The sequence below is a fragment of the Oratosquilla oratoria genome, chromosome 8, assembly GCF_046742065.1.
Source record: "Oratosquilla oratoria isolate Oo_2021 chromosome 8, ASM4674206v1, whole genome shotgun sequence".
In the NCBI taxonomy this organism is placed as follows: domain Eukaryota; kingdom Metazoa; phylum Arthropoda; class Malacostraca; order Stomatopoda; family Squillidae; genus Oratosquilla; species Oratosquilla oratoria.
In genome coordinates, this window is record NC_134784.1 from 13980911 (window position 1) to 14002465 (window position 21555).

Genomic DNA, 21555 nt, shown 5'->3' on the forward strand with positions numbered 1-21555 from the left:
AAGATCAGTTGCATACTTTCGAGATCACCCCTCTTTCATCGAAGCTACCACTACATCTAGTGGCAGCTTCAGAAACCAAATTGTGATGAATCCTGAAAAGCAAGATATCACCAAGAAACCTGCTAATATCGGAAAACATATATCTTTTTTTATAAATCACATAAGCATTGATGAAACAGAAAATTTAGAAAAAGCCTCAGCTTTGAAATTACTTTGATCACCACGTCAACGGCTGGCCGCAACAACAACCGCCGTGAGCTGTGCCTGTTGCCACCCATGCATGGGTAGTATACATCGTCGGATCTACACTGCCACGCACGCCATATGACTGCGGGTCATACAGCGGTGCGGGTCTTGTGTGGATTTTCACTAAGGTGTAAGGGGGTGCGGGTCATATAACGGTGCGGGCTATAGTCCGAAAAATACGGTATAGCTCCTCATGGATGATGGGTCATCCCTGTATCCCACCCACTACCCTGGGTCAAAACCAATGCAGCAAGACAGAGCACATCCACAGCAAGGCTGCTTCACTTAATCAGCAACCCCCCTCTCCATCCCCTTATGCAGAGAAAACAGGAGATGGGGAGTAATCCCTTTGGTCTGTGTCAAAATATCATTCACACATAAGCACCCCTTACCCCCTATCCCCCATCCCTCCCTTCCTTGCATAAGAGTATCATCCACACACAGCTATTTTCCACTCACCCCTATCTCCTGCCTTCTCCCTTCCTTGCTCAACAGACACCCCCACTCTTGCTAAATGTCCCTTTCACCCTATCTATCCATCTCATCCTTGGTCATCCCCTGAAATTCACACCTTCCACCTCTGCTTTCCACATCTCTTTTAATAATCTTTCTTCATTCATTCATTCCAAGTGCCCAAATCATCACAATACACTTTCATAAGCCCTATCTGCCATCTCCTTTTCCACCCCAACTATCCTCCTCACCTCTTCGTTCCTCACTCTGTCCAACCTTGTAACCTCTACCATACATACATACATACATATACCAAGGCTTTTTCCCCCTTACAAGGGAGGTAGCCAAAAAGGAAAAGGCATAAAATCACTCCCACCCATTCCATCCCTGAATACACTCCACACCCCTCCACCCTCCCTCTCATCTTAGCACCTCCTGGATGATGGGTCATCCCTGCACCTTGTCCACTGCCCTGGGTCAGAAGCAGTGTCGCAAGACACAGCACATCCACAGCAAGGCCGCTTCATTAAATCGGCGACCCCCCCTCTCCGTCCCCCCATGCATAACCTCTACCATACTTCTCAAATATTTCATCTCAAATACATTTAAACTTTTACTCTCTACCTCTCTTAAATTACAGGTCTTTGCCTCATACAGTGCCATCTGCACAATCATTTCATATAATCTCCTCTTCAATCCATTCACAAATGCCTATTTCTCATGACACTTTTTGATCCCCAAAGGCATTTACTTGCTTCTCTCAACCTACAATTTACTTCCACCTCCACTTCCTTTCCTGCCACAGGTGACTCCAAATACCTAAAGCTATCCACTTCCTCCAGCCCCTCTCCTTTAAGACTTACTTCTAACTCACTGCCATCCCTTGTACATCTCTTCACCTTACTTTTACCCACATCTACCTTCAACTTTCTCCTATTCCATACAGTGTTAGCACCTTTAATGTTTCTTATCTATGTTAATGACAAGCTATGCCAACATGTTTGCAGTTGATGCCAAGATCATGAGACAAGTTAAGAATGAGAAGAACTGTCAGCTATTGCAAAAAGATTTATCTATCTACATCTATATAACAAGGGCTTCTTCCCCTTTATAAGGATGGTAGCCAAGTCAAAGGCATGCACCCAACCCCATCCACCACCCTTTCCTCCCTCTCATCATAGCTCATCATGGATGAGAGGTCATCCCAGTCTCCTACCCACTGCTCAGATCAGAAGCAATGCAGCAGGACACAATACACCCACAGTAAGGCCACTTCACTTGATCAGTGACCTCCCCTCTCCGTCCCCTCATTTGGGAAATAGAGAATATGAAGAGAAATTCCTTCGAGCTGCATCAAAGTACTATCTTTTTTGTTCAATAATCATTCCCCTCTTGCTCAAAGCAAAAGATATATACACTGTATTCACTTGGAACCAAGCATGGAATATGAATTTCAATACTAAAACAAATTCAAAGTATTAGAAATGGGCAGTAGCTCTAAAAGACTAGCTTTGATGAAGTGAAGTGATTCCATTATAAAGGCAAAAAGAGGAGAAAAATTTGGAAGTGTTGATAAAAGACATCACCTTACAAACATCAGCATGTCTTTCTACATACATACACAAATGGGCCCTTTCCCTCTTTTAACCCCTTCAATATGGTGACACACATTGAGGAATTCATTCTGATGCAGAACATGCTATTCAATGCAGCTGGGATGGTGTTTATTCAAGCCCAAAGTGGGATCTCAATCGACCAGGACCTCCTTCAGGCCAGAGTCCACCTTCCTGAGCCAAATAAAATTGCCTGTCCTTAGCCAGAAGAAAGACCATAAAGTACATCACTATGTTGAGGGGATTAATATGGATGGCCACATCACTCCACACCCATATATATATATATATATATATATATATATATATATATATATATATATATATATATATATATATATATATATTATATATATATATATATATATAAACATTTGTTGTCTCTCCCATCTTAGCTCCTCATGGATGATGGTCATCTCTGTCCCCCACCATACTTATACATAACATGGTGACCCCTCCCCCCCACACACCTACATAGTAGGGTGTGTCGATTTTCACAAAATGCGAAAAATCAAATTCGGTAGTGAAATTATTGTGCCTTTTCACTCCCAAATGTGAGATATGTATGACAAAGTGGATTAAAATAACTCTATCCTACATCAATTTCATCCTAAATTTTCATTATTATGTTCTTTTAATAGAAAACAAATGCAAATTAGTATGAATTGTCAAGTTGACTCAAATATTGTTCTCATATAAGCACATGGAGCTTCTTTTGCTTCTATAGCTACTGTACAACATACGTGAAAGAACATGAACAGAACAGGTTATCAGTTTCATTCATGCTTTAACTTGTACTTGGCATCCCAGTGTGTCACCTGACCGGCCAACCATGCAAGCTCAGTTTCCTACAATAAGCCAGAGTTGGTGGTTTTCTCACAGTGCTCTTACAGAAATTTAACAACAGAAGTATACATGTAAAGATATCAATGTAAATATAAGACAGTGAATCATGTGGTAACACTATGCCATTTAGCAATTTTTAATCAAATTTGTGTCAATCCAGATTTCTTTTCTTTATCATAGAAAGTGAAGTTAGTCAAAGTATATATGTGCATTAACTTATATTCCTGCTTTATAATGTGAATATTGATTTATTTATATAAACAATTTCATATTTCACAATTTAAATAAATTTCTTTGTTTACTTGAAAGGATATCTTCTGTTCTCAGATTTTCACAAAATGTTAAAACAGAAAACCAGAGGTCAACTATATATTTTCCTGTTTTTGTCTTGGTACATAATTATCCACTCCTTCATTATAGATTTCTTTCATAATTTCTCTAGTGAACATAGACTTGAAGAGTTTCCTCATGACTTCAGCCATTTCTATATCTTCTGTGTATTCTATATTTCCTTGGCATAATTTAACTATTTCCTGGTTGTTTTTTAGTTTACTGTTCTAAATAATCTACAGAATAATTTTGGTTAGTCCTTATATTTTCTATTATGTCTTTTTCGTAGTTTCTTTTTTCCTCCCTGCATACTTTTACATATTCATTTCTTAGTTTGATATATATTTGCCATTTTCCAGGTTTTTTATCTTTTCTCCATCTTTTCCAAGCTTTATCTCTTCTATCTTTCACCTCGCTGCACCTTTTGCTAAACCTTTTGTCTTGGTACATATTTATCCACTCCTTCATCATAGATTTCTTTCATAATCACCCATTTCTCTTCCACTTGTGTCTACTGTAGAATTTTTCCCAACTCACTTTTTGAAAGAAGTTTCTAAATTTTCCAAAGTCTGTTTTAATATACATCAGTCTTCCTTTTCTGTATTTCTCATTTCTCTCCATATATATATATTTCCTCTTTTAGTTCAAACTCAAGTATGTGATCACTCTTCCCAATTGATGTCTTGTATTCAATTTTATCCACATTTTCAGGCTCTGATGTAAATATTAAATCTATTCTCAATGGTTCTTCATTACTTCTATATCTGGTATTTTCTTTTACCCATTGTGTCATTGTATGTTGTATAGACATGTCAAGTAATATATTTCCCCAAAGATCCTCTCCATCTTTCACTATCATCTCTTCCCAACATATTTCATTGTAGTTAAAATCTCCCATAAGTACTACATTTCTTCCATCCTTCAGCATCTCATTTAATGAATCCCTTGTATCTTCTAACATTTTAGAACCATCGCTCTCTTTCCAAAAACCCGTTTTTGGAGGGCACATAAATCAGCACAAATTTTTCATGTCACTTATTTCAACTTTTATCATGATCATTTCTACACTGTTTTCTCCATCTATAACCTTTGTCAGATTTAAGTTTTTCTTTGTCAAACACATGACTCCACCCTGTTTTTCCTCTCTATTTTTCCAGTGATTATATAATCTTTGTCCAGCACTATAATTGGTGGTAGTGGACCCCTTAATTTCATCTCCACAATTCCCATTGTATCTGGTTTTTCTTCTGACAAATAATAATCTAGTTCATTTCATCCTGAGATCAAACTATGTTAGTATAAGTCACTTTTAATTTTTTCCCTTCTCTATCTCATTCTCTGTGTCTTTTTTTTTTTTTTTTTTCTTGGATGCACTATTTTCTCAGCCTCATGTCTATTACTCTCCAATAGAACTTTTTTCTTTTGGTCTCCATTTTTTTTTGTTTCTTTTCTTTTTTTCCTTTAACTTCACTTCTTAGTCTCTTCTCTTTCTTCTTCCTCCTCATTCATTTCTTTTTGTATCCATATACTTTTATAATTTTCACTATTTGCCAACTTTCTTGCTTTTGCTAATACTTCTGCTACCATTTGTGATCTTAATTTGATCTCTAGAGGTCAATTTTCTATTCTTTTGAGTATTACTCCAATCTATGCACTTCTTCTATTTCTTTTTCTACTTCTTGCTCTTTGTCTTCTACTGCATTTAGAATTTTTCTTGCTATTTCCTTCTCTTCTTTTTTTCTCTCAAGTACCTAACTAGTTTATGTTTTTCCTTTATACCATATACTACTATACACTTTTTTTTCCTACTTATCTCTAACCCAATTTTCTTTCTCTTTGATTACTTGAATAACTGTCTTTGGTATTCTCAGGCATTTGTTGTTGGATCATTTCTTTGAAAGCTATCTTTTGAATTTGTCTTTTTTCATTTTCTGATTTTCTGTAAGTCTTTCTCTCCTATATTTCCTCCAACCTTCTCAGTCACTGCCTTAATTTGTTCATTCACCTCTTTTTTTAAGTCTCACTATTGGTGGTATTTTTGTTTTTCATCCTTTCGTTTTCACTTTTCCTTCAGTTCACTTACCTCATTATTTATTTCTGCATTTTCTTTCTTTAATTCCCTCACTTCTTTGTTGATTTCGATGTACTCATTCTTTAGGTGAATTATTTCTTTCTTTAGATACATAATCTCTTGATTTCATGAAATCTTCCTAGATCTCATCTCCTTTTCTATGTCTATCATTCTACTCAGTCTTCTGTATGTGTATTTACCTAGTTGTATTTTACAGGAAAGGGAGCTATGCTCATGGTGTCCTGTCTTAATATCTCATTTTATCTAGAATGTTTTTAAATTCATGTATCGTTTCTGCACACACCACATTTTCATCTAACTTGTTCCAAACATCTATTACTCTGTGGCAAAAGTTGTTCTTTTTCAGGTCTCTTCTATAACTTTCTTGATTTTCTTTCCGTGTCCTCTTGTATCTCTACTACCCCATTTTATTAGATCCTATCAATAATTTCTATACCTTTCATGATTCTATGAATAATTATCAAGTCTCCTCTCTCTCTTCTTAGCTCTAATGTCTGTAGCTAAGTTTTGCTAGTCTCTCCTCATATGATAGTTCTGAGAGTGTTGGTGCCAATTTCATAATTGCTCTTAGTATTCTTTCAAGTTTTGTTATACATTTTTTTGTACTTGGTGACCACGTCGTCGCTGCATACTCCAATCTTGGTCTTATCAAAGTGACTAGTATGTTCTTCACCATTTCTTCATCCAGTTATGAAAATGCCACTTTGATTTTTCTTATTAAATTATAAGTTTCTCCATTTTTTTTTTTTTTTTTTTTTTTTTGTTTCTCAGGGGACATATTATTCATAATAATAACTCCCAGGTCCTTCTCATTTTCTACTTTTTTTATTTCCTCCTCTCCCAATTTATATAATCCCACTATTCCTTTTTTTGCTTCTTCCAAATTCCATTCCACTACACTTCTTAATATTGAATTCCATCTCCCACTTCATACCATTCCCATACTTTACTGAGATCACTGCAGTGACTCACAATCTTCTACAGTGTTCATGTTTTTCAACAAATTTGCATCATCCACAAAGAAGCTCATATAACTTTCAATTCCTTTATCCATATCATTAATATATATAACAAACATTATTGGGCCCAGAACTGTTCCTTGTGGAACTCCACAAATCACTTCATCCCAATTAGAATGTTTGTCTCTTATCACCACTCTCATTTTTCTTTCATGCAAGAAGTCTTCCATCCACTTCAGCAGTTTGCCCTGTATTCCTCCTGCAGTTTCTAATTTCTTTAGCAATTTCTTATCAAAAGCTTTTTTCAGGTCTAGAAATGCACAACCAGCCCATCCGTTTCTTTCTTGTATTACATATATTAGCCTTAAATAGAAACACATTAACCCCTACCATACAGTGCCGCACACGTAGGCGTCATGAGGAGCAAGTGGATTCGTGACGCTGCCATATCAGCGTCTTAATTATATTTATTGTAGTTGCCCCTGCGTTTTAACATTCTCCCTAATCTGCCCTTAATAACATTCTCTATGGTTTTCAAAATTCACGGGTGAAAGAGAGAACGATCGATATAAGCAGTGACTATATTTTATGATGCGAGTATTATTACGACATGTCGTACGGCTGGCATTGGCTGCTGCCCGCGAGATTTAAGTCCCGGAGTGAAGAGGTTAAGTAAGTGACGCATGATCGTCCTTGTCTAAATCCAAATTGCCTTGGATTTAGTATTTTATTTTTTTCCAAATGCCTTACCCATCTAATTTTCATCATTTTTTCACAAATTTTAGCTATCATACTTGTAAGAGAGACCAGTCTATAGTTAGTAAGGTCTTCCTTGTTTCCCCTTTTATATATTGGTACTATACTTGCTCTTTTCCAATCTTCTGGAACTTTTCCTTCTTTCAATGAACTGCTTATTAGACCATGTATTTTGTCTGTTAGTTGGTTCCTGCATTTTCTCAAAATCCAGTTTGCCATTTCATCTAGTCCAGGGGTGGGGAACCTTTTTATGCATGAAGGCCACCTTACAATTCATCATCCCACATAGAGGCCACACTGAACAAATTTTTTTTTTAATTATTTTATCCCTTTTTAGTGGACGGTGTAAGTTTTCCACCCCCTCCCTAAAAATTCAGTTTAGAAATATTTTTATTTTAAAAATATACATATGTATAAAATTTTATAATGATTTTTTTCCCATTTTTTTTTATTTCGAAGTGCAGAAGTTACACTTGACTTTTTTTTTTTTTAATTATACCCTTCTTATGAATTTAAATTCAAAGCAATTTAGAAATGCAAAAACTGCTTATAGATATTTAATGAGACAAAAATACTAAGCAAAAAAATTGCATAAAATGTAATTATACAATGAAGATTCAAAATCTTAAAAAAACAAAAGCTGGTCATGTTTTAAGATGCAAAGATAAAAATTGCAAAAATTATTTAACATCCCCATTTTACACTAAAATTTCAAGTAAAACAGTAAAAACAATAACCACTCACAAAAACACATCAAAACAGACTGCAGTGTGGCCACCACCCAGCACTTTTAAGCTACCAGAAGAGGCTGAATAACCACATTGTGAACAGCTGCCCAGGATGTAACACTTCACCCCATACCATACAACACATAATGGAAGACTGCATTATACACAATCATGCACGCAAACAACACAACATACGCTCTATAAAGGATTTGTGGGAAAACCCAGTTTCGGCTATGGCATTCCTTGGGGAGACAGGACTGCTCAGACAGACAGTCTAGGGAACGACAACAACAACAACTAAGTAAGGTGAAAAGCAAGTTTCAGAGTGATGTTATGCTTCTCAAAATTATTGAATCTTCTATTGTATTCTTCGATTAATGAGTCTAAAACTGACTCATATTCTTTAAAAGATTCATATATATCTTCATTTTCACTCATTACCTTCGTAAACTGGGGAAAGTGCTCTTCTGAAAGTTTTGATTTAGCCAAAAGAGACTTGAAAAACAACAGCTTTTTTCTATATGCCAGAATTTTTTGCCACATATCAAAAATAGATTTATTTCTGCCTTGCAACGAAATGTTTAACTTATTTTGTTTTGACATCACATCACATAAAAAAGCAACATCTCTAAAAATTTTGATCTGATAATTCACAATGTTTGTCATTTTCTTCGAAAAAGTCAATTATTTGCCTTCGTAAAGACAAAATTTTGACCAATACTTTCCTTTGTGACAACCAGCGTACTTTTGAGTGATAAAGCAAATCTACACTAATTACTTCGTCATCCATCATTAGCATGTTTCGAAATTGACGATGCTTCGTGGCATTTGCTCGAATATAGTTTACAATACTTATGACTTTTTGCAAAGTGTCATTTAAAATGACAGATTTTGCACAGGGATTTTGTTGGTGTAAAATACAATGAAAAGAAATCAGCACATTTAAATCTTTGCTTTCTCTTTTAAGATGCGCAATAAATCCTTCATTCTTAGCCAACATAGCTGGAGCACCATCCGTGCACACACTTACCAAATTAGTAAAATTTAGTCCTACTTTATGACATTGCTCTTTGAAGTTGTTAAAAATATCTATGCCCCGCGTCCTTCCTTTAAGGGTGCCTAAAGCAAGTAATTCTTCAAATATTTGAAAATTATCAGTAATAGCACGAATAAAATACAATACTTGTGCTGAATCTGTGGAATCTGTCGATTCATCCAAAGCTACTGAGTAATATACATTTTTTATTACATTTTTGAGTTGCTCTGTTACATTACAGGCCAATTCATGCTGTCGATCTGTATTAGTCCTTCTTGAAAGAGGCACCTCTTTATATTTGTTAACTTTATATCTGGATATACATCTTACTACTTCTAAAATACATTCCTTTATGAGTTCTGCATCGGTAAATGGTTTACCCTTTTTTCCAAGCATATATGCAACTTTATAGCTGGCTTCTGTCGTAGCATTCCCTTGATGTAACACAGAATGGAACAATTGTCTTTGCTTTTCCTTTCCATCTTTCAGTTTCTGCAGTGCTATCTTTCGAGACTCACTCTCTAATTTGGCATATCTATTGTCTTTATGAAGAGCATAATGTTGCTGTGCATTGAATTTCTTAACCATTACAATTGTGGTATCACACAGCAAGTAAGACATTTTGCTGCCACAATTCACTAAAAAATATTGCAGTTCCCATTCTTCATTAAAGATCCTATCTTCTTCTTTCAAAGTTCGTTTGAAGGTTTTTGACATAATTCTGGGTTAAAAAAGAATCGTATTTATTCTGAAATACCGATAAGAAATAAAAGGATAATAAAGGCCGGCCGCACACTGACCCAGACAAAACGGTCTTAGAGAAGACACGATAAAACTGCAACCAAAATCATGTTCTTGGTCTTGACTTCGGCAATTGTCACTCCGATCTGAGACTGAATAACAATAACATCTAGATTCGTTATTTTTTTTTTCTGTAATTAGTACTATTATTTATCATTACCTAATGATCCAAATTAGTGCAGAAATACTCAAATATCGACGGTTTTCACTTTCGCAAAACAATGACGATTGCTGAAGTCATGACCAAGATTCCAAGAACATGGTTTCGGATGCCGATTTATCTTTTCTTGTCTAAGGACTTTTTAAAAAAAAATAATATGTATATCAAAGGCCACAGAAGGCCGCACTTGATGGCCCGGAAGGCCGCAGGTTCCCCACCTCTGATCTAGTCCATGCGATTTTCTGACATCTAGATTGCTCAAGTGATTCATTATTTCTTTCCTTGTTATTTCTTCTCTTTTATAGGGGGGACTTTCTCCCACTTGACATCTCTAAGTTGTATGTTCTCCCTCATAAACACCAGTTTAAAATGCTTGTTCATTAGTTCTGCCATTTCTATTTTGTCTGTGTATTCAACTCCTTGTTATAGTTTATCTAATTCTTGTTTGTTTTCAGTTTGTTGTTTACAAATCTATAAAATAGTTTTGGTTGATCTTTACATTTTTCTATGACATCTTTTTTGTATTTTCTCTTTTCTTCTCTGCACACTTGTACATATTCATTTCTATAGCTAGTATATATTTTCCATTTTATCCAAGCTTTATCCTTTTTGTCTTTTACTCCCTACATCTTTTGTTTTACCAACACTTTACATATCCTTTTTCTTGTTTTTGTCTTGGAACATACTTTTCACTCTTTCTTTATAAATTTTTGTCAAAATATTCCATTTCTCTTCTACTGTTTCCTCCTTTTCTATCCTTTCCCAGTCTTTTTGAAAGAATTCTCTTATTTTATCAAAATTGGTTTTTCCATACATCAATCTTCCCTTTCTATATTGTTCATTTTTTTCCATGTATTTTTCCTCATTTAGTTCCAGTTCAACCAATATGTGGTCACTTTTACTTATTGGTGTCTTATATTAAATCTTGTCCACTATTTCAGGTTCTGATGTGATTATTAGGTCCAGTCTCCATGGTTCTTCCTCATTTCTATACCTAGTATTCTCTTGTATCCATTGCATCATTGTATGTTCTATAATCATATCATGTAGTACATTTCCCCATAGGTCATCTTCACCCTTCACTGTCATCTCTTCCCAGATTTCTTTACAATTAAAGTCACCCTTTATAACTATACTTCCTCCATCTTCCATTATCTTATTTAGTGTTATCCTTGTGTCTTCTATTATATTTTTGTTCTCTCTCTTCCCACAAAGCCGTTTTAGAAGGCACATAATTTACCACAAACTTCCTGCTCTTCCCATCCCTGTCCTCCACTTCCATCATAATCATCTCTATTCTATTCTTTCCATATGTGACATTCCTCAGTTATATCCTTCTTAGTCAGGAACATGACTCCACCACCTTGTTTTACCTCTCTGTTTCTAATCCAATAATTATATGCACCATGTCCTACACTGTTGGGTGGTAGTGGACCTTTCAATTTTGTCTCTACATTTCCCATTATGTCCCGTTCTTTTTCCTTCAGGTAATCATTCAGTTCATTCAAGCCTCTTATTAAGCCATCTATATTTGTATAAGACACTTTTAATTTTCTACCTCCATCCTGCTTTCTGTTTCCCTTCCATTCTTCTCTGCTATGAACTATTTCCTCACTTTCATATCCACTACTCTCCAATAGAATTTCTCTTTGACTCTGTTCTGTTCTTGTTTTGTTTTTCTTAGCTTCTAGTCATTTTGCTTTATCGTCCTCTTTCCTCTTTATTCATCTCTCTTTCTATCCATACCTGTTTATATATATCCCTTTTTGCTAGTTTCCATGTTTTTGCTAATATATTCTCTGCTGTCGTTTGTGACCTGAATTTAACCACTTCCATACGGTGCCGCCTACGTAGGCGGCATGAGGACCAAGTGGGTACTCGCTGATGCTGAAGTCGCCATCTTGATTATATTTATTGTAGTCGTACCTACGTAATTTTCATTCTCTCTAAACTGGCTTCATCAGTTTTTTATGGTTATCAAAATACACGGGTGAAAGAGAACGGACGATTTAGCACTGACTTTATTTTATATAATGCGATTATTATGATGCAACATCGCACATCGGGCAGCTAATGCTGCCAGACGTGCGATGTGCCCCAGAGTGAAGAGGTTAACCTTAATTGGTCTGGTCTTATCTGTATTGTATTTCCCTGGTCTATATATTTCTTCAATTTCTTTCCCTGCTTCCTGTTCATCTTCTTGAACTACTTCTAATATCTTGTTAATTTTTCCTTCTCCTTTACTCTTGTAGTCCTATTTGGATTATGCTTCTCTTCCATCCCTAATATAATTATACATTTATTTTTATCCACTAAGCCTCTTACTATATTCTCCTTCTCCCTCATCGCTTTAATAACTGTGTCCTTATTTTGTTCTTTCATATGTTGTTTCACTATATCTCTAAATTCAATTTTGTTGTTCTCTTGGACTTTTCTCCAACCCTGTACCTCTTTTGCTATGAACTCTAATTCCTCATTCTCATCCTTTACTTCTTTTAATTGTCTTTTTAATTCTTCTATTTCTTTATTTAGGTTTTGGTTCTCCTTCTTTAGTTCTTCCAATTTATCAACCCTTTGTGTAACCCGTGTAAGTTGACTGAACCTAACCTCACACTGTTCGTTCATTTTCTCTAGTTTTTCCTCTAGACTTGCTAATCAGGGGAGGTTGTCATCTCCCTCATTAAATCCATAGAAATAATTATCTTCACTTTCCATTGTGCTGCTCTTATCTATATTTCTAATTTTTACATTTTTACTAAACTCTTCGATTTCACCTCTATCGGCTGCACATCTTTTGTTGACATTCCTTCTGACTTCTGGGGCCCATTCGTCCCCTTCCTCATTTCCTTCCCTTTTCCTCAGTAATCCCTCCCCTTCTCCTTTTTCTTCACTTTCCCACTGCTCCACAAGCTTTCCCCTTCCCTACTAATACAACGCAGGTACTCCCTCGTTGTTGGGATCCACAAAATTTGAAGTTTTTCCTGGAGTTCCAAATTTTGCTGTCACTTCGATTGTCATGTGTGCGTACATGTGTGTGTATGCATGTTTATATAACTGTATTGACTTTTTCTAGATTTACCACCAGCCACATGATCTGCCATGTCATATACCTACATCTGCTAAGCTTTGCATGTCACTGTAACTTTTCTTAGTATTTTGTATATAAACTTGTTTTATGGCAACGAACTAAAAATTTGAAATAGAATGATGCAAATAATGCCAAATAAGTTGAAAATCCTCAATATATATATTTCAAACTCATTTTGATGTAGGAAGGAAATGTTTTAAATTATTTTTTATACCAGAATTTCGTTCAGTATGTCAAAAGACAACAATAAATTACTACCAAAATGACAAATTTTGAATTTTCCTTTTTAACCCTTAAATTTTACACACCCTACTACATAGCAGACAAGCACCCATTCCTTTCCATTCCAAACCCCATTTATACCATCTATCTGCCTCATTCTTGGGCTTTCTGTAAGTTCCCTGCATCCAATTCTGCTTTCTCCACTTTTTTTTGTTAGCCTTTCTTAACCCATTCTTTCCATATAACCAAACCATTCTTAGTGTGCACCCCATTATATATGTGTGTGTGTGTGTGTGTATATATATATATATATATATATATATATATATATATATATATATATATATATATATATATATATATATATATATATATATATATAACACGTGAAAAATAAAATGTAGTGAGACATTTGTAATTCACAACTAGCACCACAGTCGGAAGAAGGAGTTGAATAAGCAAATCTATATATTTTGATTACTAAATGCAATCCTCTTCAGTATTACTGAAGAGGACTACAGTTAGCAATCGAAATATATACAGGTATTACTGAAGAAGACTGCAGTCAGCAATCGAAATATATATTCGCTTATTTAACTTTCTTCTGACTGTGGTGCTCGTTGCGATATATATTTATATATATATATATATATATATATATATATATATATATATATATATATATATATAGATATATATATATATATATAGAGAGAGAGAGAGAGAGAGAGAGAGAGAGAGAGAGAGAGAGAGAGAGAGAGAGAGAGAGAGAGAGAGAGAGAGGGAGAAAGAGAGGGAGAGGGAGAAAGAGAGAGAGAGAGAGAGAGAGAGAGAGAGAGAGAGAGAGAGAGAGAGAGAGAGAGAGAGAGAGAGAGAGAGAGAGAGAGAGAGAGAGAGGGAGAAAGAGAGGGAGAAAGAGAGAGGGAGAGAGAGAGGGAGGGAGTGAGAGGGAGGGAGAGAGAGAGAGAGAGAGAGAGAGAGAGAGAGAGAGAGAGAGAGAGAGAGAGAGAGAGAGAGAGAGAGAGAGAGAGAGAGAGAGAGAGAGAGAGAGAGAGAGGGGGAGGGAGGGAGGGGGGGTTAGGTTTCAAGTAATCTAAATTTCTTTCCATCTTTTAATTAACTATCCATCCAAAGATATAATCCATTAATTACAATGGGTATCTGCTCTTACCTGGAGTATATCCAGGGATTCAACCAACTGTCGCACCTGCTGCTGCAAAGTCATTAGCTTTCCAACTTTCTCCTGGTCTGCTAATTCAAGCAATTTCACTTGCATCTGTTCTTTTCTTAGCTGGTTCTGCAAGAGAGAGGGAGGATGAGGAAGTATGTATTTACATAGTTGTACCTAGTTGTATTTATAGGATGAGATAGATTGATTTATGGAATTTTTGGCTTGAAGAGCAAGCGCCAGAGCCGGTAGGCCATTCAGCGCATATCTATCATATGTGAATATATAAAATTTCAAGTAAAACAGTAAAAACAATAACCACTCACAAAAACACATCAAAACAGACTGCAGTGTGGCCACCACCCAGCACTTCTAAGCTACCAGAAGAGGCTGGATGACCGCATTGTGAACAGCTACCCAGGATGTAACACTTCACCCCATACCAAACAACACATAATGGAAGACTGCATTATACACGACCATGCACGCAAACAACACAACATACAGTCTATAAAGGATTTGTGGAAAAACCCAGTTTCGGCTGTGGCATTCCTTGGGGAGACGGGACTGCTCGGACAGACAGTCTAGGGAATGACAACAACAACAACACATCAAAACAAGATACATTTACAAGCAATCATATACATAATTTTAAATTTCATAAAATAAATTTATAAATATAATCAAGATGCCGACATCGGCATCATTGCGTACCCACTTGCTCCTCATGACGCCTACGTAGGCGTCACCGTATGGAAGTGGTTAACTTTTCCTATCATAATCGTATTTACCACTACATAGTCCATTAACGCTCTATCTACCACCCTTCCATCCACCACCCTCTCCCATGTGTACTTATGCTTGACTTTCTTCCGAAACACTGTATTTGCTATCATCTACTCTCTTTCTAGACATCTCCACCATCAACTCTCCATTACGATTCTTTCCTGGAACTCCACATTTCCCAACCACTCCATCAATTGGATCATTTCCTACCCTAGCATTAAGGTCTCCCAGTACTATTACATTGATATTTCTCCCTAAATCCTCTATGCACTCATTTAAATCTATCCAAAAAGCCTCTCTTCTATGCTCTTCTCACTGCCAGGCCCATATGCACTTACAAACACCCACATCTCCTTTCCCAGTTTCACCTTCATCCACATTATCCTTGAGGAAACCTCCTTCCACTCCACTACATGTTTATCTATCTCTTCACTTACTAGTATAGCCACCCCTTCCCTCCCTCGCCCTCTCTTCACTCCTGAGAACCTCCCACTTACACTCCCAAACTCACACTCGCCCTTCCCTTTCAGCTTAGTTTCACTCAAAGCCAACACATCCATCTTTCTTCTCACAAACATACTACCTATCTCTTCCCTTTTACTCTCATCTGTACCACATCCACGCACATTAAAAGACCCAAACCTTAGGGTGCTGGTCGGAAAACTCCCAGACCCTCTTATGCCTTTGCTTTTTCTTTTAGGAATGTCCCCTGTGGGGCTACAAGGAGAAGGATGCCTAGTCCCAATCCCCGTCCCTTTCTTCTCGCCTCTTACGATCCAAGTGGAATTACTTGGTGGCAGTATTCTTTTCCCCCACCAAAGGGAAGGTAGGCGAAAAAGGAAATGAATATTCAGAGAAATTGTACTGGACAGTAACAAGGGGTTGGGGGACTGCATAACAGAGGGACAGTCGTAGTATAAAAGTGTCATAATTTTTCTATGAACAGAGTTTTCCTCTATCACAGCCAAAATGATGTGTGGCTCTGGTCCATAGGAGCACCCCATATAGACCCTAAAGTATCAACTGCATGCCACTTTGCCACAATAACATGCAGCCAATACCCCAGACGGGTGGGAGTGGTTCTTATGCCTTTGTCTTTTGGCTACCTCCCATGTAAGGGGGAAAAAAGCCTTTGGTATATGTATCTATGTTCTTTCCATTGTTTTTGAGTTGTAATATTTTTTCCTCATCTATACTTCCTCCAATTTTTTTGGTCATTACCTTCATTTGTTCATTCACCTCTTTTATGGTCATATTATTTGCACTATCTTTTTTTCAATTCCTCTTTTTCATGTTTTACCTTAGCCAATTCTTTTTTCAGGGCATTCACTTCCCGAATTGTCTCAGCATTTATTGTCTTTAATTCACTAATCACTTTGTAATACATATCATGTTGATCCCTGATCCTTGAGACAAAGCTCTCATTTCTCTATGTCTATAATTCTACTCATGTTACCCCTTTCATACCAAAAGCACAAAAATTACCTTTCTTTGTAGTTATTTAATTGTCTCCTTATTCCTAGTGGGGTCTCTATGCTCTTGTTTATGTTTTGTTTCGCTGCTCCGCCACCTGGGGTCTCATTTGGCCTATTTCCATTCCCTTCCATTTTCTTTCAATATTCACTAATTTTCATTATATTAGCTTACCTCAGGCATCCATGAGCACTTTCCCTTTCCATTCAACACAGCCTGGGTATCCTGATATTGTAACACTGATGAAAGGTCTTGCTTTTAATGTAGTCCCCAAGAGTGCCAATTTTGATGTGTTGACAGGCTGACAATCAACGACAGTGTGTACTTATTTATTTACTTAGTTTAGAGAAGGAGTTTGAATGTGTTTGAGATGAGGTGTCTGAGAAGTATGATGGGGGGTTACTAGGCTGGATAGAGTGAGAAATGAGGAGGTGAGGAGGAGAACAGGGGTGGAAAGGGGGTTGGGAGATAGGGTTGATGAAAGAGTATTAGGATGGTTTGGTTTGGACACATGGAAAGAATGAGTGAAGAAAGACTAGTAAAAGAGGTATGGAAGGCAGATGTGGAGGGAGTGAACATGAAGGGACGTCCTAGGATGAGGTGGATGGATGGGGTGAAGGGGGCTTTGGGGAAGAGGGGAATGTCTGTTGAGGAAGGATGGGAGAGGACAGAAGATAGGGGTGAATGGAGAATGGTTGTATATGGATGATGTTGTGATGCATGAGGTGGAATGGGTGGGGGGATGGGGGGTGAGGTAGCATGTGTGAGCAAATTTTTGATGCAGCCTGAAGGGATTTCTCCCTGTCTTCTCGTTTATGCATGGGGGGATGGAGAGGGGGGGTCACCGATTTAATGAAGTGGCCTTGCTGTGGATGTGCTGTGTCTTGCGACACTGCTTCTGACCCAGGGCAGTGGACAAGGTGCAGGGATGACCCGTCATCCGGGAGGTGCTAAGATGAGAGGGAGGGTGGAGGGGTGTGGAGTGTATTCAGGGATGGAATGGGTGGGAGTGATCTTATGCCTTTTCCTTTTTGGCTACCTCCCTTGTAAAGAGGAAAAAGCCTTGGTATATGTATGTATTAGTTGTATTATACAGGGAGCTATGCTCACAGTGACCTGTCTTTGTATCTTTCAGCATCAAGTTTGTTCTTAAATTCTTGTATAGTATTTGCACACACTGTTGCTATTCTTTTTCAGATCTCTTCTATAACTATACTTTTTTAGTTTCTTTTCATGTCCTCTTGTTTTTCTCTTATCCCACTTTAATAAATCATCTCTGTCTAGGACTTCCATCCCTTTCATAATTCTATAAATGATCAGTAGATCCTCTTTCTCTTCTTTGTTCCAGGGTTGGTAGTTCCAATTTAGACAATCTTTGTTCGTATGTCAATTTGGAGTGTTGGTGCCATTTTTGTCGTTGCTCTTTGTATTCTTTCTAATTTATTTATATTCTTTTTAGTGCTGGGTGTCCATGGTGTCACAGCATAATCCAATCTTAGTCTTATCAGTATAACTATTATTTTCTTTACCATTTCCTTATCCAAGTAATCAAAGGCCATTTTCATTGATCTTAGTAAATTGAAGGTTTCTCTGACTATTTTGTTGATATCCTTGTCTGGTGACATGTCTTTGCTGATAATTACTCCTAGGTCCCTTTCTGAGCTAACTTTTTTAATTATCTTTGTACTAATTTTATATTGCCCCAATATTTTATTTTTACTTTTTCCAAATCCCAATATACTACATTTCTTGATGTTGAAGTTCACTTCTCGCTTTTGACTCTATTCCCAGACTTTATCCAGGTCTTTCTGTAATGATTCACAGTCTTCCTCTATATTTACTTTCTTTAGTGTGTGTGCGTGTGTGTATGTGTGTGTCTATTTAGGTACAAAAAACTCACACGAAGCCAGTTAACAGTTTCCTTTAACAGTAATTCACTTGACTCTCTCCTGCCATTGTTGCTCTCTCTTTTGGTACTCTGTTCTCCTGCCTTTGGTGATGAAAACTGAGAAGTGGAGAGCTGCTGCAGCTGGGTCTTCAGTGTCTCAACCTCCTTCTGATATTTCTCCACCAATTGTTCCACTTTCTACAAGAGTATGAACAAAGAAAAAAATATCAATAACAACACTATATAGATTACAAGTAATTTTAGAACTAAGAAGATATATGAAGTACATTAGAACCTTGGCTCTGAAATGTCTCACAAGTCAAATAAATCAGTACATTAAAAAAAAATCTGCTCCGGTAATCAACCAAAATATTGGTTTTTGACCAACCTGAACACAGCCAAAGGGTGAAATTCAAAGTTTTGCAGAAAAATATCACACTGACAAATCTGTATACAGCAAATGAGTCTACAATTTTGGTCCTAGACCAAATCAGTTCAGGAACAGTTTTCTAGAATGAACAATGGTCAAGAACATTGTTCCTACTGTACATTTCCCCCTCAACTGTTTCTGTTAAGTTTGCATGAGAATATATATACAGCACATTTGTACATGACCCTCATTTCCATGAGCTATACACATTCTATGTATGAATTCTATGTACCTGTTAGTGCATATCAATGTGTAATCATTTGGAGCAGTCATGTATATGTGTGTGCAAGATATAAATGCTAAAGAGAAGAACTAATGCTTTAATGAATTGATTCTGAAGAACTTTATCATTCCAAGGAATGCAGCATAAGGACAAGAAAAAGTAACTAAAAGAGAAAGATTATCAAAAGACACAAATCTGTACCAATTACACAACATAACATTTTTTTTCAAAAGTTTTGTTTATTGTATTTTTTTTTAGAGTTTATTAATCCATTTTTCCTGATGATTTCAAATATGCAATTATTTTTTCTGTATCATCGACCGTTATAGAAATACATATAATTTCAATGTTACCATGTAACTTTTTGGAATTGTTATGTGGTCTGCTACTACATGTTTATCTAATTCTCTCTTTCAGATCAATGACTGAACTATTTACCTGTTAAGATGGCTACTAGAGGATGTGAAAATTCTCCTGATACATTTTGCTATGTGTGTGGTTATTATATTGGGAAAAAACAAGTACTACATAAGATCGTGAGAGGTGCTAGCGTGGATAGCGTACAGACTCTAATTCGGAATGCCCATGGGTGACCAGGACAAGCCATGGGCACCTCATGTGATATGTGGAAGCTGCCAATCTACTCTAGAAGGATGGCTGAGAGGTACAGGAAGGGCAATGCCTTTTGCCATTCCTAGAATATGGAGAGAGCCAAAGAACCATCATGACGACTGCTACTTTTGTATGATTGATGTGACGAAGTACAGGAAAGTGAAAGGAAGACAAGCTCTGCAGTATCCAGACATACCATCATCTAGAGCACCTGTCCCACATGATGATAGCTTACCAGTACCACAACCACCAGAAAATGCAAGTTTATTTTTATCATACTCTCTTTACCTTTAATTAACTTCAATATTAAGTACTTAATATACATTCACTTTCCTAAAGATATATGGAATACTAATGCTATTCATCATTGTTGAAGTTGCTATATTTAGTTATTTCTTTCTTTCCAGATGGAAGATACAATGGAAATTTCATCTGAAGGGTCAGCAGGTAGCAGCAGCCATGAAATGGGAGATGAAGATTTCGCACCAAGAACGACTTCGGAGCCTCACTTTCCAAGTCAGAGTGAGCTAGATGACTTAATCAGAGACTTAGGTCTTACTAAGTCAGGCGCTGAGCTTCTTACATCAAGGATAAAAGAATGGAATCTACTAGGAGAAGACTGCAGGACATCTGTGTACCAGAAACGACATGAAGAATTTAAAATTTACTATGATGGCTACCTCCCTTGGAAGGGGAAAAAAGCATTGGTATATGTATGTATGTACTATGATGAGGGAGTCCTATGAGAGGTACAAAGAAAAGAAAAGAGAAGTAAAGCAAAAGGTAAAGTTTGCAAAGAGGAGAGCAGATGTGAAATGGGGTAAGAGTATGACAGAAAATTTTGAAAGTAATAAAAAGATGTTTTGGAAAGAAATTAAGAGAGGAAGAGGAGGCAAATCAAGTAGGGAAGAAAAGGTAAAAGGTGCAGATGGAGAGATGATAATGGAAGAGAAGGCAGTAAGGGGAAGATGGGCAGAATATTTTAGGGAGTTGCTAAATGTGAAGGAGGATAGGGAAGGAAAGATAGCTGCAGTGGGAAATGCTAAGAAAATGAGAGTGATGAGTGAGGAGAATGGAGGAGAAATAAGGAAGGATGAGGTGAAGGCAGTTGTTAAGATGATGAAAGCAGGTAAGGCACCTGGTCTGGATGGATGCCATGCAGAATGTCTGAAAAAGGGAGGTCAAGTGATGGTGGACTGGTTGGTGAGGTTATTTAATGTTTGCTGGAGAGAGGGTAGAGTACCGGAGGACTGGAGGAGTGCCTGTATAGTTCCTCTTTACAAGGGAAAAGGGGACAAGTGTGAATGTAGTAGTTTCAGAGAGATTAGCTTGTTAAGTGTAGTTGGGAAGGCTTATAGGAGGATCTTGATTGAGAGGATTAGGAGAGGAACAGGAGTAATTGGTGAGGAACAGTGTGGATTTAGGATAGGTAGAGGTTGTGTAGATCAGATCTTTGTGGTAAGACAGATATGTGAGAAAGCTATAGGAAAGGGGAAGGATGTTTTTTGGGCTTTTATGGATCTGGAAAAGGCTTATGATAGGGTAGACAGAAAGGCACTGTGGGAGGTTATGCAGATTTATGGGATAGGAGGAAAGCTTTTGGGAGCTGTCAAGAGTTTTTATGAGAGTAGTAGAGCTTGTGTCA

At 37.0% G+C, this 21555-nt stretch overlaps 1 protein-coding gene across 2 annotated transcripts in view; it reads right to left on the reverse strand.

Annotated features, from left to right (window-relative positions):
- LOC143027584 (uncharacterized) overlaps positions 1-21555 on the reverse strand; it is an 82715-nt gene that overhangs the window by 12913 nt on the left and 48247 nt on the right. For both annotated transcript variants that reach the window (XM_076188916.1, XM_076188917.1), the window contains exons 9-10: positions 18658-18843; positions 14502-14627 (exon numbers count right to left, since the gene is read on the reverse strand). In XM_076188916.1, coding sequence (XP_076045031.1) covers positions 14502-14627; positions 18658-18843 — 312 coding nt within the window. The remainder of the gene's footprint in view (positions 1-14501; positions 14628-18657; positions 18844-21555) is intronic.